This window comes from Manis pentadactyla, chromosome 4, assembly GCF_030020395.1.
Source record: "Manis pentadactyla isolate mManPen7 chromosome 4, mManPen7.hap1, whole genome shotgun sequence".
Classification (NCBI taxonomy): Eukaryota; Metazoa; Chordata; class Mammalia; order Pholidota; family Manidae; genus Manis; species Manis pentadactyla.
The window spans coordinates 40595667-40612561 of NC_080022.1; the positions used below are offsets into that span (position 1 = coordinate 40595667).

At 37.5% G+C, this 16895-nt stretch overlaps 1 protein-coding gene across 2 annotated transcripts in view; it reads right to left on the minus strand.

The window, feature by feature from the left end:
- The window catches only part of FAF1 (Fas associated factor 1), a 559668-nt gene that overhangs the window by 542064 nt on the left and 709 nt on the right, over window positions 1–16895 (minus strand). The window contains exon 1 of one of the 2 annotated variants that reach the window (XM_036892803.2): window positions 11047–11535. The exons of the other annotated variant lie outside the window; for it this stretch is intronic. Within the exon in view, the coding sequence (XP_036748698.1) occupies window positions 11047–11091 (45 nt within the window). The 5' untranslated portion in view covers window positions 11092–11535. Of the gene's footprint in view, window positions 1–11046; window positions 11536–16895 lie in introns of those variants that run through there. 2 annotated transcript variants of the gene reach the window in all.

A 16895-nucleotide genomic window follows, 5' to 3' on the forward strand; every position in this document is an offset into this window, starting at 1 on the left:
GGCTGAAACCCATTGGCAAGACACATGCCTACAATAGTTTAAAGAGTGGCACCAGGGCAATTTTCCTTCATGAGAAAGGCTTCAAGTGTGGTTCTGAATGACATTAGTGTCTTTCCCTTCCCCAAACCTTCAGGGTCAAAGGTATTCTCTCCCAGGTGTTGAGACTGTTGCTTCCCTCCACTGCCACAAAATCATTATGTCCCATTTCAGTAACTAAAACATCTACAGTTCATACTAAGGCCTTTCATCTGGATATGTCAGGTACAAGAGGGTCAAGGAAAATTTTAAAAACCTATAGAAACCCATTTATGGTCCCCACATGGGCCACACACAGCATGCAGAGTACTCAGCAAGCAGTGTACTCAACCAAGTTGTCTTATCTTTATGATCTAAGACCATGTCAACCCAACAAGAGAATCTGAGTAACTGGACCAGAATTAAATTTGAATCCCATAGGCCACCTTTAGGCAAGCTGCCACATAGAAGGTGTACCTACAAGCTGGCCTTGGTTTGCTGCTAGAAGAAAAAAAAGAATCATCACATCAAGAAATAGAGCAGAATCCTGAATTTTCAAAATAGGGCTATATAACCACCTCTTCTGTTCTGATCATTACCTAAGAAGTAATCAAGACGAAAAGATCCCTTTCTGGGAATAGCTGAATTCAGCGACCTAACTAAGGAGAAAGCTGTTCCAATGTTCAGTATTCAACCACATTCCAGATGCCTGTGGATGGCAGGGAGCATGGAAAGTCCCTCAAATATCTTGACTAGAGATTAAAAAGCATAGCACTGTCAGATTACAAATAGTCCAGAAATCCCCAAAGCATAAAACAGATTAGTTCTGAGGGCCATAATGGTATGGGCAGTCAGCGAATTGGTCTAGAACAGCAACACCATAATCAGAAAAAGTGTTAACAGCAGTGAGGCACCATTGATACCTCTAAGAGGTAAATGGTAAAATGTATTCAATCTGCCAAAGCAGGCAGGGGCCACATCCATGCAATGTGGCTTCTCTCATGTGAAAAACAAGCCATTTTTGGCAGGAGTCACAAGTCTGGCATTCAATAGTAGTCTCTGCATCAGAAACATGGGTCATTTACTTTGCACCCAGTTTACAACAGCTGATTTGCTGTAACAGCTGATACAATGATGGATCCAGGCAAAAAGGTGGCTGAATCAGAAGTTTGACTCCAGTGGGCTTCATCAGAAAAGAGGCCCTTACTATAGGCATCTACATGAGTGACCCAGACAGTTTCATCAGCAGCTTTAATTTGTTTCCATAGTTCACAGCTTCAAAGAGAGCTGTCTTTTCTGCCAGTCTAGTTTCCAAGTGGCAGACCAAATAGTTAGGCCATTGGCAGCAGGCCAAGGGTCAACAGAAATACAAGTTTCATGAGGAAGAAAATGGCCAGAGCCTTGAGTGAACAATTACATCCATTATCAGTCTGCAGAGCTGGTACAGGGGCTGACCAGCCCTAGTAGATAAGCAGACATAATCACTTTTAGCTTGGCTGAACCGTTGCTGAACCAGGCTCATGTTGAGGGAAACCTCTATGAATTGAGGACCCCATTGAGTCAGAGGCTTTGCTACAATGAAATGGGATATAAAGCTTCCTTCAAAGAAGGGGCTTAAACTCATAGATACTATGTACCCCCATCCTCTCATCTCTCAGACAAATCCATGAAAGTTTGAACACTGCTTTGTGCCCACAGATGTTGCATATTTGCCTCCCTCCATACTCAAGTATAGGTACACGCATGTTTATAAATGTTGTCAGAAAGGAGATAGAACCTACTTCTGTCTAGCTAGGACAAATCTTAATACTATTTAACAACTTAATACTAGTTCTTCTGGTTGCAGGGAGTCTGAACCTGAGTCTGACTGACAGATTGGTGAAAAAAATTCTCTCTAACACAGAGGATATTTGAGAGTTAGCAACAAACAGAGGAATATTCAGGCAGCTGTCTTTAAATCTACTTCTGGTTCTCACTCTGCAACTATCTCCCTAATTCCTCCTCATTAACAGGCAATAAAATGGTGAACAACTTACCATTTTAGTCCATATGTTCACCATGAATTCCAATGGCCTTCTCTCAAATTTTGTTAACCAGCCCATGAGGCTCTCAACCTTCCTCTGCCAGAAAGCCGTGTGGCTATCAACATCCCATCCTTGTTTGCTAAAGCCATTAAGAACACTGAAGGATCTGAGATTTTTTTACCCTACTTAACAAGCTAACAAGTTAGCCTGCCAGTTTCATGGATGCTGGCAGAAGACTTAAACTCCTAGGTGGGACACAATGAACTTTATGACTCATGGCAATATCAATAGTCAGAATATCACCATTTTCTTACACAGTTCCCCAGTCCCATTTCCCACAGGCCAATAAAATGCAAAGTAGGCCACGTGACACCTGCACATGCAGCGGACTGCATTACAGAAGAGGAACCCAGAAACTAGAGAACCCAAATCTTTTAAACTGGATACTGTGCACGCTGGCCCTTTGCTCCAGAGGGAGGCACTATGTTTATCTTCAAGGCTGCTCACTACACAAACATCCTTGAAAAGACAGAACCAAAATCAGTCCATTCCTCTGCTCACAAAACACACAGAAATGGTGAAGAAGTCTATCATTAGATCCCAATATAGAGTCACTGTAGAATTTAGATGTTAACAGCCTCCCACAATAGTATCTAATATACACAAAGCAATCAAAAGCTAGATGCTAATGTTATTATTCCCCTCCCATTAAACCTACAGTAAGAATACTCAGTTGTGTCTCCATTTAACTTCAACTAGATCCAAAGGATACAACTAAAAGTGACTTTTAAAGAAAAAGGGTCAATCACTACTTTTCCCTTGGGATTAAGAGGGTGGGAAGCCCGGAAGGCACAAGAGACAAAACTTTCTTCTTATTGACACTCTTCTATCATAGCTCAATCATTAAAGAATATAGGGAACCAGGATGAACTACAAAGGAAAAAAAACTATGAAGGTAACTAGAACCAAATTCTAAAGCCATGAAGGTGCATATACCTTGCACACTCTTCTGCTTTTCTTTACCAAGACCTGACATCTCATCCTTTCTTTCTCAATTACTCCTCTATAACCACAAATAAGTATAAAGGCAGGCACAATTATTCCATTAATTTTGCCAGACTACTTCTTGAAATTATCTCAAACTCTTCTTAACATCAATGACTAATGATTTAACATGGTAAACAATTCTAATTTAAAACTGAAATTTCTGCCTTAAGAAAAAAGTTTGAGAGGGAAACTATTATCAGGAAAAGTGACTGACACATAGCAATTCAGTAACAGCTTTCAAATTTTACAAAGTTCTTGGCCTCAAGCCACATTTCCTTACTGAGCCTTCTATAAAAGTTAAAGGGGGGGGGGGGGGCTGTACTTTTCTACAAACTGGTCACTTTGAAGTTATAACCCTTGATTCAATAAAATAGTCCAATTTTTATTCTTTCAATGACAGACTTTATTTCAAAGTCATGTCTGAAAATGGTACATGCTTAAAAATATAAAAATTTACCATTCTACTCTAATTATCTGTACTGTAACAGCCAATATTTGTAATAGTCCGTCAAAAAAAATCACTAAGCACCTTACCAGATACTGCAGGAACACGTGGTTAAGACCCAATCAGTTGTTCACTCAAAAAGCTGACAGGAGCAGGAAGAAAGAAGTGATAACTGATAATCTAACTTAAGACCCAAAAGAAGAGAAAGATGTACAAGATACATAAGAAGAAATGATTAATCTTAACTAGGCAGAGTATTGGGTGTTATAAGTAAAAGCTAGGTGATGGGTTTTGAAAGATAAACAGAAGTCTTCCAAAGAGACATGAAAAATAATGGTTCAAAAACATACAGTTATGAAACAGCACATTCTATTGTGAGCATCGAGTATATATGGAAATACTCAATTTTCCTAAGCCTAAAAGTGGAACAATATTCAAGATCACAAAAACAAAGAATCACAGGAATGGACATAACTTCTAAAGTCATCTAGATAAGCTGCTCTCAAGTACAGTCCTTGGATCAGCAGCATCAACAGAACTCAGGAACCTGGTAAAAATGCAAATTTGCAAGCCCCACCCAAGATCCATTTAATTAGAAACTCTGGGGTGGGGTCCAGCTACCCGTGGTTTAACAAGCCCTACAGGTTATTCTTATGCAAGTTGAAGTTTGAAAACCACTGATTTAGAACAGGGTTTTTCAGCACTACTGACGGTTTGGGGTGAACATTTCTTCATTGTGGAATCTCTGTGCATTACAGAATGTTTAGTAGCATCACTGACCTCTACCCACTAAATGCCAGAAACACCCCCAAGTTGTGACAGCCAAAAATGTTTCCAGACATTGTCTAATATACCCTAGAGAACAGCAATCACTCTTGGTTGAAAATGACTTATCTAGACTAGAGATCAGCAAACTTTCCTGTAACGGGCACGACATATATTTTCGGCTTTCCAGGCCCTGCAATCAACTATTCAACTCTGCTACTGAGGGCAAATGCGGCCAATATGTAAATGAATATGCATGACTGTTCTCCAATAAGACTTTATTAACAAAGAGGGTAGTTTGACCTCAGAATGTAGTATGCTGACCCCTAATCTAGATCAATTACCTACATTATAACTGAATGTCTTCAACCCCAACTGTTGCCAAGTGATTATTATTAGACTATTCTACTAGAGCCTATTTGAATACCTGATCTAGTCCAGTTTTCTGTTTTCAAGTAAACAAGGCTCTGGGCAGATCTCCATTTTATAGACTGAGTAACTCAGACCCAGAAAGGATAAATGACACTCAGACAACCATTGCCAAAACCAAAAAAAAATGCAGAAAACTAGAGCTCTAGTCTGCCTAAGTGCAAAGTTCTAACTGCCTATGGAGTTGTAACCATATAATGCTGCCTGTAAGACATTCGAATGTTCTAGCACTTTGTAGTTACTAAAACCTAGGAAGAAAAATATTGGTTTCATGGCAGTCAAGGAATAGCTTTATCCTAAAGGCCCAGATAGTAAATATTTTAGGCTTGCGGGCCATGAAGTATTTCAACTACTCACCTGTCATAGTAGCAAAAAAGCAGCCACAGACAACAGATAAATGAATGGGTGTTTGTGTTTCATTAAATCTCTATGTATAAAAATAAGCAGCCAGCCTATAGGCTATAGTTTCCTGACTCCTGATCTAGAGTCCAAAAAACTAGTCTGACAAACAACAGGTATAAACCCAATCATGCTCAACAAATCAAAAGACTCTTCATTTCATGGCTTCTGACCACCTGTGAGGTTAGAAGGATAGCACTAAACTAGAATGAATGGTAAACAAGGAACAACAAACTATAGTGCCAGTCCCTCCCTTCCTTCCTTCCTTATGGATGTCTGTTACACACCAGGTTAATTTATTTTATTTAGTTTATATGTAAGTTTTAACAGTTGGAGAAATTTCTGAATGGTGGGTCTTGTTTTCCTCTAGAACTCCAAACTATCTGACATATTAAAAGCTAGAACATGAACACTCTTATGTGTACCTGGATAAAATCTTCCTTTCTAACCAGCCCATGACCTTGGACAAGTAACTTCCTTTGTCTGGGTCTCAATTTCCACAAAAAGAAAGATGATAAAATAGAAATATATGATGTCTGATCCCCTGCAAAGAACAAATATATATCTTAAAATTGTCAAAAGTGAGTATTATCAGCTAAAATTTACAGAACACTTTCTATGTCAGACAACTGTTCTAATAACTTAACATGATTTAACTCATTTTTATATGGGGCAACTGAGGCAAAGAAGTGATTGGTCATAGGTCACAAGATGAGAGACAGAGCTGTGATTTAAATCCAAATGATCTGACCTCAAAGTCCATACTCTTAACCACTAACTACTAATCTTTATTCTACATGCCAAAACATTATTTTCTCAGTGACTGACAATCCAAACACTAAAACAACATATTTGTCCCCTAATAAAGAGGATAGTGAAGAAAGGGAAAAAAGGGCAGTAACAAGACTACTTTCATCCACAGTACTTAATCTCCAGCCCAAGGCATCTCCCAGGAAATAAATATGATGTTCCATGGTTACTTAGTCTGGACCCTAATCCACAACATCACAAAAGATACCTATCCTTTTGGATTGATATCATATCTACTTGCACAGTATGGCATCCTCTTTTGTAGAATATATATCTTTATATCGAACTAAAAAGAAAGAAGAGGAATTCATAGCTTTGTTTACAAGTAAAAAATTTTATGAAGGGGCAGAAACTACTTATAAGTGACTTACCAGTACTGTCATGAAAGAATCCATGCTTCGAAGAGTTGACACGTAAATGAAAAATTAAAAGTGATAGCCTAAAACATAAAAATGTATAAAGCAATTTAGGCAGCAAAGGCATTACCAGCTGGAAAGACTAGGAGTGGAAAACAAAGGCACAATTGTGTCATCCAGGAAACATAACTGAAAGTAACATCAAACTCAGTGCCAAATTAGAGAAGAAATAAAGGGACTCAACAGGTGACTGCTGGAAAAGTAAGTTCAGAAAAATACTTTCTTTTAGCAAGGCAGATAAGGCTTTGTTTCTGAAAAAGTCTTAAAGAAAATATTACTACTAGTGAGACTTGTTCCTTTTTTTCTTGAGCAGAGCTATGATCTATGTCTCTGTACTATCAGAAAAGAAAAAAAATTTCAGACCAGTACATCAGCCTAATCTAAATGGCTACACCACTGTATTTGTTCCCAAAGAAAAACTGTTATAAAAATGTATCTTAGAAGAAAAGAAATTAGCATGATATTAGTTGAAAGTTAAGGTGTAGGGGGGAACCAACTCATTTTTTTGTTCATCTAGACCCAAAACAAGAGGTAACTAATGTTGCTGATATTATTTGATAGCAAATGCAATTCTGTTAGGGTAACTATTTTCAAATCTGTAAGCAAACCAAATACAGTCCCAAAAGTTGGAACAAATGATCTTTACCCCTTAACCTAAAAAAATTTAAATGTTGAAGAATTTTACAATTACAAAAAGAACAAGATTTGAAATTTTCACCTGAATGCATCTCTGTTATAAAAAGACATTAAGGAAGAAAGAAGAAAAAAAAAAAGAAACTTCTCATTATTCATCAATGCTTGCCTGTTTTTTTAAACCCAGGAAATTCCTTTACACTCCCTTCCTGGCTCTGACCAGCCAGAACCGTAGGTGTACTGCTCTAGTCATTCCTTTACCAATAATATACTATGCTAACACTACATTTAAACCTGATTTTTGTTAAACTATTTCAAATCCTAAACTCATGCTTAGAGCTGAATTTACAAATAATGAATTAAATAGAATACTATCATTCTCTCCATTCAAAAGTCTGGTGGTGCAACCACTGTGAAAAACAGTATGGCAGTTTCTCAAAACATTAGAAACAGAAATACCATATGATCCAATAATTCTGGAAATACACCCACAAAGAATTGTGAACAGGAGCTCGAAGATATTTTGCACACCCACTGTAGCAGCATTAATGATTCACTATAGGCAAAACATGGGAAAAAGTGTCCATTGACAGGTGAATGGATAAACACAATTTGGTATAGTAGTCACCCCTTATCCACAGGGGATACATTCCAAGACCCTCAGTGGATGCCTGAAACCACAGATAGCACCAAACCTTATGTATACTATGATTTTCCCATACACAAATGCCTATGATAAAGTTTAATTTATAAATTAGGCACAGAAAGAGATCAACAATGATAAAATAGAACAATTAGAATATACTGTAATAAAAGTTATGTAAATGTAGTCTCTCACTCTCTCAAAATATCTTATTGTACTGTACTCAACCATTCTTCTTGTGATAATGTGGGATGATAAAATGTTTACATGGTTAAAATGAAGTGAGGTAAATGATGAGCACATGTGACACAGCATTAGGCTACCGCTGACCTTCTCATCATCAGGAGGATCATCTACTTACGAACAGCAGTTGACTGAGGGTAACTGAAAGCTCAGATAAGGGGGGACTACTGTATATGCATACAGTGGAATATTATTCAGCCTTTAAAAAGGAAGGAAATTCTGACATATGCTACAACATAGAAGAACACTGGAGGCATGCTAAGTGAAATAAACCGGTCACAAAAGGACAAACATTGTATGATTGCGTGAGTTTGAGGTACCTAGAGTACTCACATTCATAGAGACAGAAAGCAGAATGATGGTTGGCAAAGCTAATTGGGAAATTATTATTTAATGGGTACACAGTTACAGTTTTGCAAGATAAAAATAGTTTTGGAGATGGGTGGTGGTGATGGTTGCAAAAACAATATGAATATACTTATGCCACTGAATTGGAAGAAGCATGGTTAGGATAGCAAATTTTACATTATGTGTATTTCACAGTTTCAAAAAAAATTTTATTTGGGAGCTGTTTTTATTTGGGGAAAAATTTTTTACAGGACAATTTGGAATATATTTGCTTTGTAATGAATTCACTTATCTACAAAATCCCAAAACTATCCCATTAACTCTGAGCTGTAGTTTTCTATCCACTACCTCTCCAGTTATAAGAAACCAAGTAATTTATTTTTTAAATGATAGCTAAAAACTTGGAATGTAGATACTTGAAAGATACATGTTTCTTCTATAATCGGGCAAATCAATTTCCCCACCCAAAAGTGAACACAGTAAAATTATGTTCTATTTACCTCATAAGTTTGTTATCCACTCCTCCGCTTATTTCAACAGAAGTCCTTTGTCTATTGAATTGAAATAGTTAAAGAGAATACAAAAATCCTTCTCAAAAGCTTTTCCAAATTTAGACATTGTATTCCTATTAATAATCAAAATATCCCTTTCTACAAAGGCAGCTCTGAGAATTATTACATAGTCATATGAAGTAAATGGAGTATCATTTTGCTATGTTCACTTTTGGGTGGGGAAATTGATCGTTCAGTTATAGAAACCAGTGTCATCTAAGTATCTACATTTCAAATTTTGTGCTGCAATCTTTAACATAAATTAACATGATTTCTGATAACTGGATAAAGGCTAATTTTTAAGTGAATCCTATAAAAATTTTACATAACATAAAAACATAGGAAGAATATTGATTTTAAAAGCAAACTGATCTGTTATCATCATTTGTAAGAGGAACACAAGGTTCCTAAACATAAAAGGCTAAAGTGCTTAATACATGTATAGTTTTCTAAACAATTTTTATTCTACCAATAATGTTCTCTTACCTATTGATAATATGAAATTAACTCTCACCACTTGGCAAACAATTGTTCACTGTAGATGCCATAAGCTTTTTTCCATTTTACAAACAATTGTTCACAACATTGCCATTGGTTTGAAGAGAAAAACATATTAGATTGTATTAATGTGATCAAAAAAAATTCCAAATGCTGGTCAGAAAATCTTACTTTGCCTCTGAAAACAAAAATCCTAAATATCCTTTCCTTGGCTGACACAAGCCTCACAGTAAACATAATTGTCACAAATAATAAGAGAGCAAGTAGCCACAAGTTATTAAAAGAGGTAAAAAGTTTGGTGAAATCAAAGCAAAGTTATAATTACCTTGAAGTTTTTAATGAGGGAAACTATAATTTTTGTTGTTGTCTAAAGCCATCCCTAACTCAACAAAACAATTTTATAAAAGGATAAAAGTACTCCTAGAACTACAGAGTTCACACAACCACATTCCACGTTAGATATACATTCAGTTGAAGGATGAAAAAGAAAAGATGAATTATTTAGGCAAAAAAATATCTCAGGCCAATTCTAATCCTACAAAACACTAAAGCCTTGTGGTCAACTTTTATTTCCAGAACCTTCTTTCTGTCTGAGTTTGGAAGTTAGAGTATAATTAAATGCAGGTATATACATATTCCTAATCTGTCAGATATCACTGAGTAATTAAAAGAGCAAACTCTGAAAATGGCCAGCAGGATATTAAGTTGTAAAATGAGGAACTGAAAAAATCAGAGAACGAGGGAGAAGAAAAGCCCAATAATGTAAGGAAACATATTGCCTACTTCATTAGTGTTAGACCATGTGCAATAATGTCAGTGTTAAAGAAGGAACAGTCTGCCTATACACAACAGTAGCTTCTAAATTAATGCTAAAATAAAAGGTTAAAAATATCTCACTATGGTATTTTCTTCACCAAACATCAAAAGGCATTGGGGGTGTTCACAGGGTATTAGTTCTAACTCCAAGTCTTTCGTGATGCATACAGCTCTGCTTTCAAGGGGCCTCCCTAAGGTACTTATATGCCAGTGGCACTACAGTTAGCAAGGGAATAACCTTTGCTTATTCTTTAAATTATTTCTGGAGAAAGGACATCAACCAAGTAATTGAAATCTGTAAGGGAGGGGAATCACAAATATGAATAGGTAGTTTGTTAAGCTTGTAAATTCACTGCAGATACTTTGCCACATACACTCTTTTTGCCGCCTCCTTGAGTTCCTACCTCTCAAAGATTCCAATAAGGCATTAAAGTCTCAAATGTTTATTTCTCCTTGAAAACCACCGTAATACCCCGTTACCCTACCTCCTCCTCCTCATTCTTTTTTACTCTCCCCTTAATATAATACACCACACCCACAACACCACATGCTCCACACCCACACTCCACATAGCACACTCTCGTGAACAAGCCAAAACTCCTTACCCAAAACACCCAATACTTAAAAGCCCACACCTAATACTCCCAAATTCTAGTCTCCATGAACACAGGAAAATATTACACAGTCCACATACATAATAACCCAAATATACCACTCCCTCATCCTACAAATCCCATTCAAGCTATTTATAACACATTCTACGCACACCCAACACAGCATATTTATTACACGTTCCCCCATGGCTCAACACACACACAGACCCACAACCAAGCCAAGTACCCATATAAAAGCCCAAACCACACACCACTTCAGTATCCAAACAAACGCTGGGAAGAGGCCACCCTCTTGGCACTGATAACCCACAAGGCTGGAGGTGGGAGGGGAACAGGGAGAGACACTTCACCTGAAAATCCGCCAGGATCATCTCCCGGTCCATGTTGGACGCCATGGCGGCAGCCGAGTTCCGAGGCTCCGGGAGCAAAGCGCGCACCTGGGAGGAAGACGGCGCCTCCTGCGGCCGTCGCCGCCGCCGCCGCCGCCGCCGGGCGCCGAGGGGCTGGCGGGCGAGCCGGCGGGCGGGCCGGCGGGCCGGCGGGAGGGGCAGCGCGGGAGGCTAGGTGCTCATGCACTCGGTAACCTTCAGGCGCCCAGGCCGCCCGCCTGCGCCCCACAGAGCCCGCACCGCAGCCGCCGTGACAGGGAGGTTGATCTGGATGAGTGTCCGGTCTTAACAGTCGTTAGCCAGGATGAGGGCAGGTTGCGACAGCGCGCACCCGGCTCCCTTCCGCGGCGGCGAGACAGGCGGGGGCGGGGAAACCGAGAGAACTAGCAGGCGGGCGAAAGCCACGGCCGCCTCCGCCTCCTCCGCTTCCTCCCTGGCTGCCGCCTCCGCCCCTGGTTGGCCAGCGCCTCGGCTGTCGCACATTTTGCCTGTCATCGAGGTCGCAAAGCGCCGCTTTGCGGCTGCCACGTGACTGCCCTCCTGTCAAGCGCCGGGCGCGCTACTACCGGGCGGGGAACTGCGCGCCGCGGGCAGGACTCTAACTCTGCAACTGCGGGAGCTTGAAGTCCCGTAACAGGTTTTTCCAGTTTGGAGCTAAGCAAAGGCTTTGGGTACCACCTCCCCCAGTGCTGGGGCGAGGATCAGATTCTGCGCCTTACGTGGTTTCATAGTCACACATACATACCAACCCTCACAGATCAACTCAACACAATCTCACAACCCGTCTAACCAACAGCATCTCATAAATGTACATTTCCTCTAAAAAACTTTCGCCAATATATAACTTCACATAGTCTTATAAGCTCAGCCTCACTGTCAAAACCCGCTTACACACTGTCACGCTCAATCCCAAACCCCCTGACGCCTGCACCCTCAAACTCAGTTAACACAGAGGTACCCAGATTCCCACGGTAGACCGGGGGTCGTGGGGGGACATGGAAGCTGAGAAAGGTGAGAATGTTGACCCCAAGAAAAAGATGAGCAATTTTTTTGTTAGAAATAAAAATCTTTCTATTCCTGTTACACTTTTTTTAGATCTGAACATCTTACAAATGTTTCAAATCTCAAAAACTTGAGTGCAGCTTTGAATATAGTCAATTTAAAGTACCTTCATTAGTGAAGAAATTATAGTAAGATACCAATTACTAAAAGTTTCAACTTACGATCAGAAATTGAAGGCTTTGAAACAAAAATAGCCAAAGACTATGTATATTGAAGTGTCACATTTGTAATTGTCATCTAGGCTGGAGGAGGAGTGACAGTGGAATATGTTCATCTTTGACTTGGGAAAATACAATCATCTGTACTGAATTGGGAATTTACTTGCCTTGAAAAATATGTTAAATCCTGAGAGTATGAAGTAAAATTGCTGATTTTGTGCTATAGAGTGAAAACAGATACCTGTGAAATCACATAGAGAAACAAGGCCTAGGTCTTTGTAGTTCCCTGAACACGAAGAAGATCGCTATGGTGTTCTAAAGATCTAGGTTTATTCTGTTTTCTTAAATTAGAACAGTCTGGCCTACAACTCTCATGTGATAATCTGTATTAGCCCAGAATTAGCTAGATAAGGTATAGAACCTTTCATAGTCACATGAAGTGTCTTAATTGTCATCCCTAAAAAAGTAATTCCAAAATATAACACAAATTTGAATCACAGCATCAGCAATTTAAGTGTGGCAATTCAGTTACCCCACTCATATATGTCACTCACAACACAAGGCAGTTGAATAATTGTCTCTAATCGCATGGTCAGAATTAATTGCAGCGCTGGAAAGCTGAGTTTTTTCTCTGTGATAACTTATGTATACTTTAAAGCCCATTCAAATCCAGTGCTGTTCCCCTTCTCCCTCCTTTCTCTCTCATCTGGAAGTTAAAACAATGCGTATTGTAGAAAGATGGGAAGAATACCCTAGCCAATTGGGCATATGGGTTCTAGTATTGCTTTCTCAACTAATTAGCTGAGAAAACTTATATGATCACTTAGTCTCTGACTTCAGCTTCTGACATGACTGTTTCAGTGAGGAGAAAACAATTATGAAAATGCATGGAAAACACAAAATATCCTTACAAAATGAGCCTAGATTTCATAATCAGCATTACTAGGCTTGAGTTCTAATTCTACCCCTTAACAAAAAACCTGAGTCTCAATTTCTTTATCTCTAAAATGGGGCTTATAAAACTTACAGGGTGATTATGAATATTGACTGATACAGTTCTTATGAAAACTCTTCAGAAACCTTAAAGTTCTCCAAACATGTTAGTTGCCATTTCTCTATATACCAATTTCTAAATGCTTTTCTCAGGGCCACCTCTTTCATAAAACTTAAGCCAACAAGGATTCTTCTTTCTAATCACAACTTTTACTATTTTTACAGCACAATTTAATGCTATGATAAATTCTGTAATTTTTTCTCTAATTGTATCATCCATACGTTTTAACATTTTCCCAAAGGTTGAAAATTCCTTGAGATTATAAACCACTTTATCCCATGTGTTTTTATATTCACCATAGTTGATACATAGCAAAGTCTTAGGTACATAATAACAATACTTTTGAATTTATTCATTTTTATTGGATGTACCTTACACACCTTATCTCACTTAATTCTTACAACAATTTTACAAAATAAAAAACTGCTCAGAGAGGTTACAGATTTTCCCAAAGTCATACTACAAAGAGATACACCTAGTATTCACAGCCAGGTCAAAACTAGTGCTCTTTCCACTTACTCTGTTGCCTCCCTGCAATTTACCCTTCAAGCTGCAAAGTCTTTGCAGTTCTTGAAGAGACAGATTCTTCCCTGTGACTAACTATATATGGTTAGATACCCAGCATCCAGAGTAATTGCCTACTACAGAGAAAGGAATGGAAGAAAATTAACACTGAATTAAGAGAAAAAAATAATTCATTTTTCATTTCCCCAGAATTCCTTCCTTAAGAGAATTTCATTTCAGTGTCACAAACTGAGAGAACAGAAATATAGACTCTTGGTACATAAGCATGAGCAAAGGAAAAGTATTTTAATCTTTTCATTCTCAGAGTTAATCTACTACATTAACTCAGCCTAATTAGTTCAGCCTAATTCAAATGTAGATAGTTTTCTAGAATCTCCATTTTCTTTGATCTTACCATTACTCTCGTAAAAGGAATTTTTCTTTCATATTTATTTCATATAAATTTTATAGTTATTTTGATAAATTTTTATTTGAAATCATTTTAGATTTATAAAATAGTTACAAAGATAGTACAGAATGTTCCTATTTACCGTTTATCCAGCCTCCTCTACTGTTACCATCTTACATAACCCTGGTACAGCTTTTAAAATTAAGAAATTAACACTGGTACAATACTGTTAATTCTGGACTCTATTTGATTTTACATTAATTTCCTTTTTCTGTTTTAGGGTCCAATCCAGAATACCACATTACAGTTAATCATCATGTTTCCTTAGCCTCTTCCAATCTGTGACAATTTGTTAGTCTTGACTTATGAAGCGTAGTGTCCAAGAACTTTATAGAATGTCCCTCAATTTGGGTTTGACTGATGTTTTCTGGGAATTATACTGAGTTTATATATTTTAGGGAAGAATATCACAGATGTGATGTGTTCTTATCATAACATATTAGGGGCACATGATACCAGCATGGCTTAATACTGGTGGTGGTTAACCTTAATCCTTTGATTAAGTTAACCAGGCTTTTAACAATGCTACTTGCTTATAATGTAATTCATGAGAAGACTAATGTTATTACAGAGTTAGATCCACACTTAAGTAATCAAAAATATGTTTCATCTAATAATTTTATGTTCTTTAGGAGTCTAGTGCCTGATCCTGGACTCTTATGTAATGGAAAAGACATAAGACTTGGGTCCCCAAGATATGAGTTCAAATCCTATATCCACTACTTACTGACTGCAAGTCACAATCTCTATAAGCCTTAATGCCTTCACCTGAAAAATGGGAGATAATTACCATATCTAAGTTCTTTTAAAGATTAAATAATGTGTGCATCGTATGTTACAACCATGAAATACTATACAAATATTAATTGTTACTATTATGTTTAAGCTTTTGAGTTGCTTACCGTGCTTCTTTTCTCTTACTTTACAAAATGACTTTCATAAGTGGTGCGAGTACCCATATAAAAAAGCCTGCAGAATCTCAGAAATAAAATGCCAAAACCACAATTATGAAATGATTAAAAAGATCCCCTCAGGGTACCGGTCTGTTTTCCACCTCTGTTGGATCTATAAATACAACAAAGAGGAAGCTCTTGAGACTAGGTAAAGAAATTGTAAATACCACATATACATTTCTATAAGTTAATCATTCAAAAACTGCATACTTGTTTCAATGAGGGAAGAACACAAAACAATTTGATTATATTTCTATAAGCCCTTTAAAATGAGTATGAACTGCTGGGAAAAAATAATTTCCGTGACTGTTAGTGTTTAATATCCAACTATAGTGCCTCTATTTTCAATGTTTGAGAGACATGTCATTACTGTATGTAAAGGAGAAACTGCTACTTTCAATAAAGTAGATGCTTAACTGTGAGTTTGTCTTGTATACCATGTGAGAATGTATGCTGATTGAGGGTGGAGATACTCATATTTGAATCTGTTTCAGTGAACTAGCATTTAATAAATATTAGATTTTCATTGGAGGTACTTTGGGGTGCTTATTTTTTCTCTCTGAACTAAGACTACAACCTTTGTGCTGCCATTTCTGGTTTACACAAGCACCCTAAGCATATGCTTCAGGGCAACAGCAAAGCCAGAGTTATTAAAAAAACACCTTCCTTAAAGAATTTAATATTTCAGCAAAAACATTGAATTAATCATCACAGGAAAAATCACAACTTTGTTGGACTTCTTAATTGACTGTATTTGTTGGACTTCTTTACACATGTTTTTTGGTTTTGTTTTAGGTTTACTTACATATGGCATGGGATGGTGGGACATCAAAATCTTTTCAAGGCTCAGGACCTCCAAAAATCATAATTCAGCTTTGTATTCATCTTGTATTACCACGAATTTTACTTAGTTATTCTGCTATAAGTATATTATTTCATGGAAATTATAACAAATATATACCTATACTTTACATAATAAGTATAATTTAAGGTTCTTCCTCATTACAGTATCTTCTCTTAGCAAGAAACCATAACAAATGCTAGAAATCAACTCTCATAAATTGGACTAATACCAGTTATCTCTTATCAGCCAACAGTGCTACTATACCATCACACCCTCCAGCTGTACTAAAAGATTACAGAGTAAATTCCCAGAATAGGAATAGGTAAATTATGTTATTTATAGTATGTACTAGTATAAATAGAATTCTAAATATATTTGAAATGTCTAAATACATGCAAGAGAGGAGTTAATTTCTGGTGATATAGTTCATGCTTTCACAGTCCAAGTTTAGTTATCTACGAAAAGAGCTCTGGTTACTTTTTTCTCAACAATTCAGTTAAAGAAAACACTGCCAGATTCTTCCCAGTTTCAAGTCTCCCTCTACCCACCAGCCAATCTAAATGTTTCTGGTGTTTTGTTGCTAAAACTCCATTATACTTCAAGTTTTTGGGTACAGATGTTGCTTGAGTATATGTCTGCTAGAGGCCAGTACTAATTAGATCACTTGTCATTTTTTGCTTGGTTTCATTTTGACCATTGGGTGCATCATGCGACCGTGTTGGGTATTTTTAAAAGCAAAAAATACAGAAAGCAATAGTTTATTAAT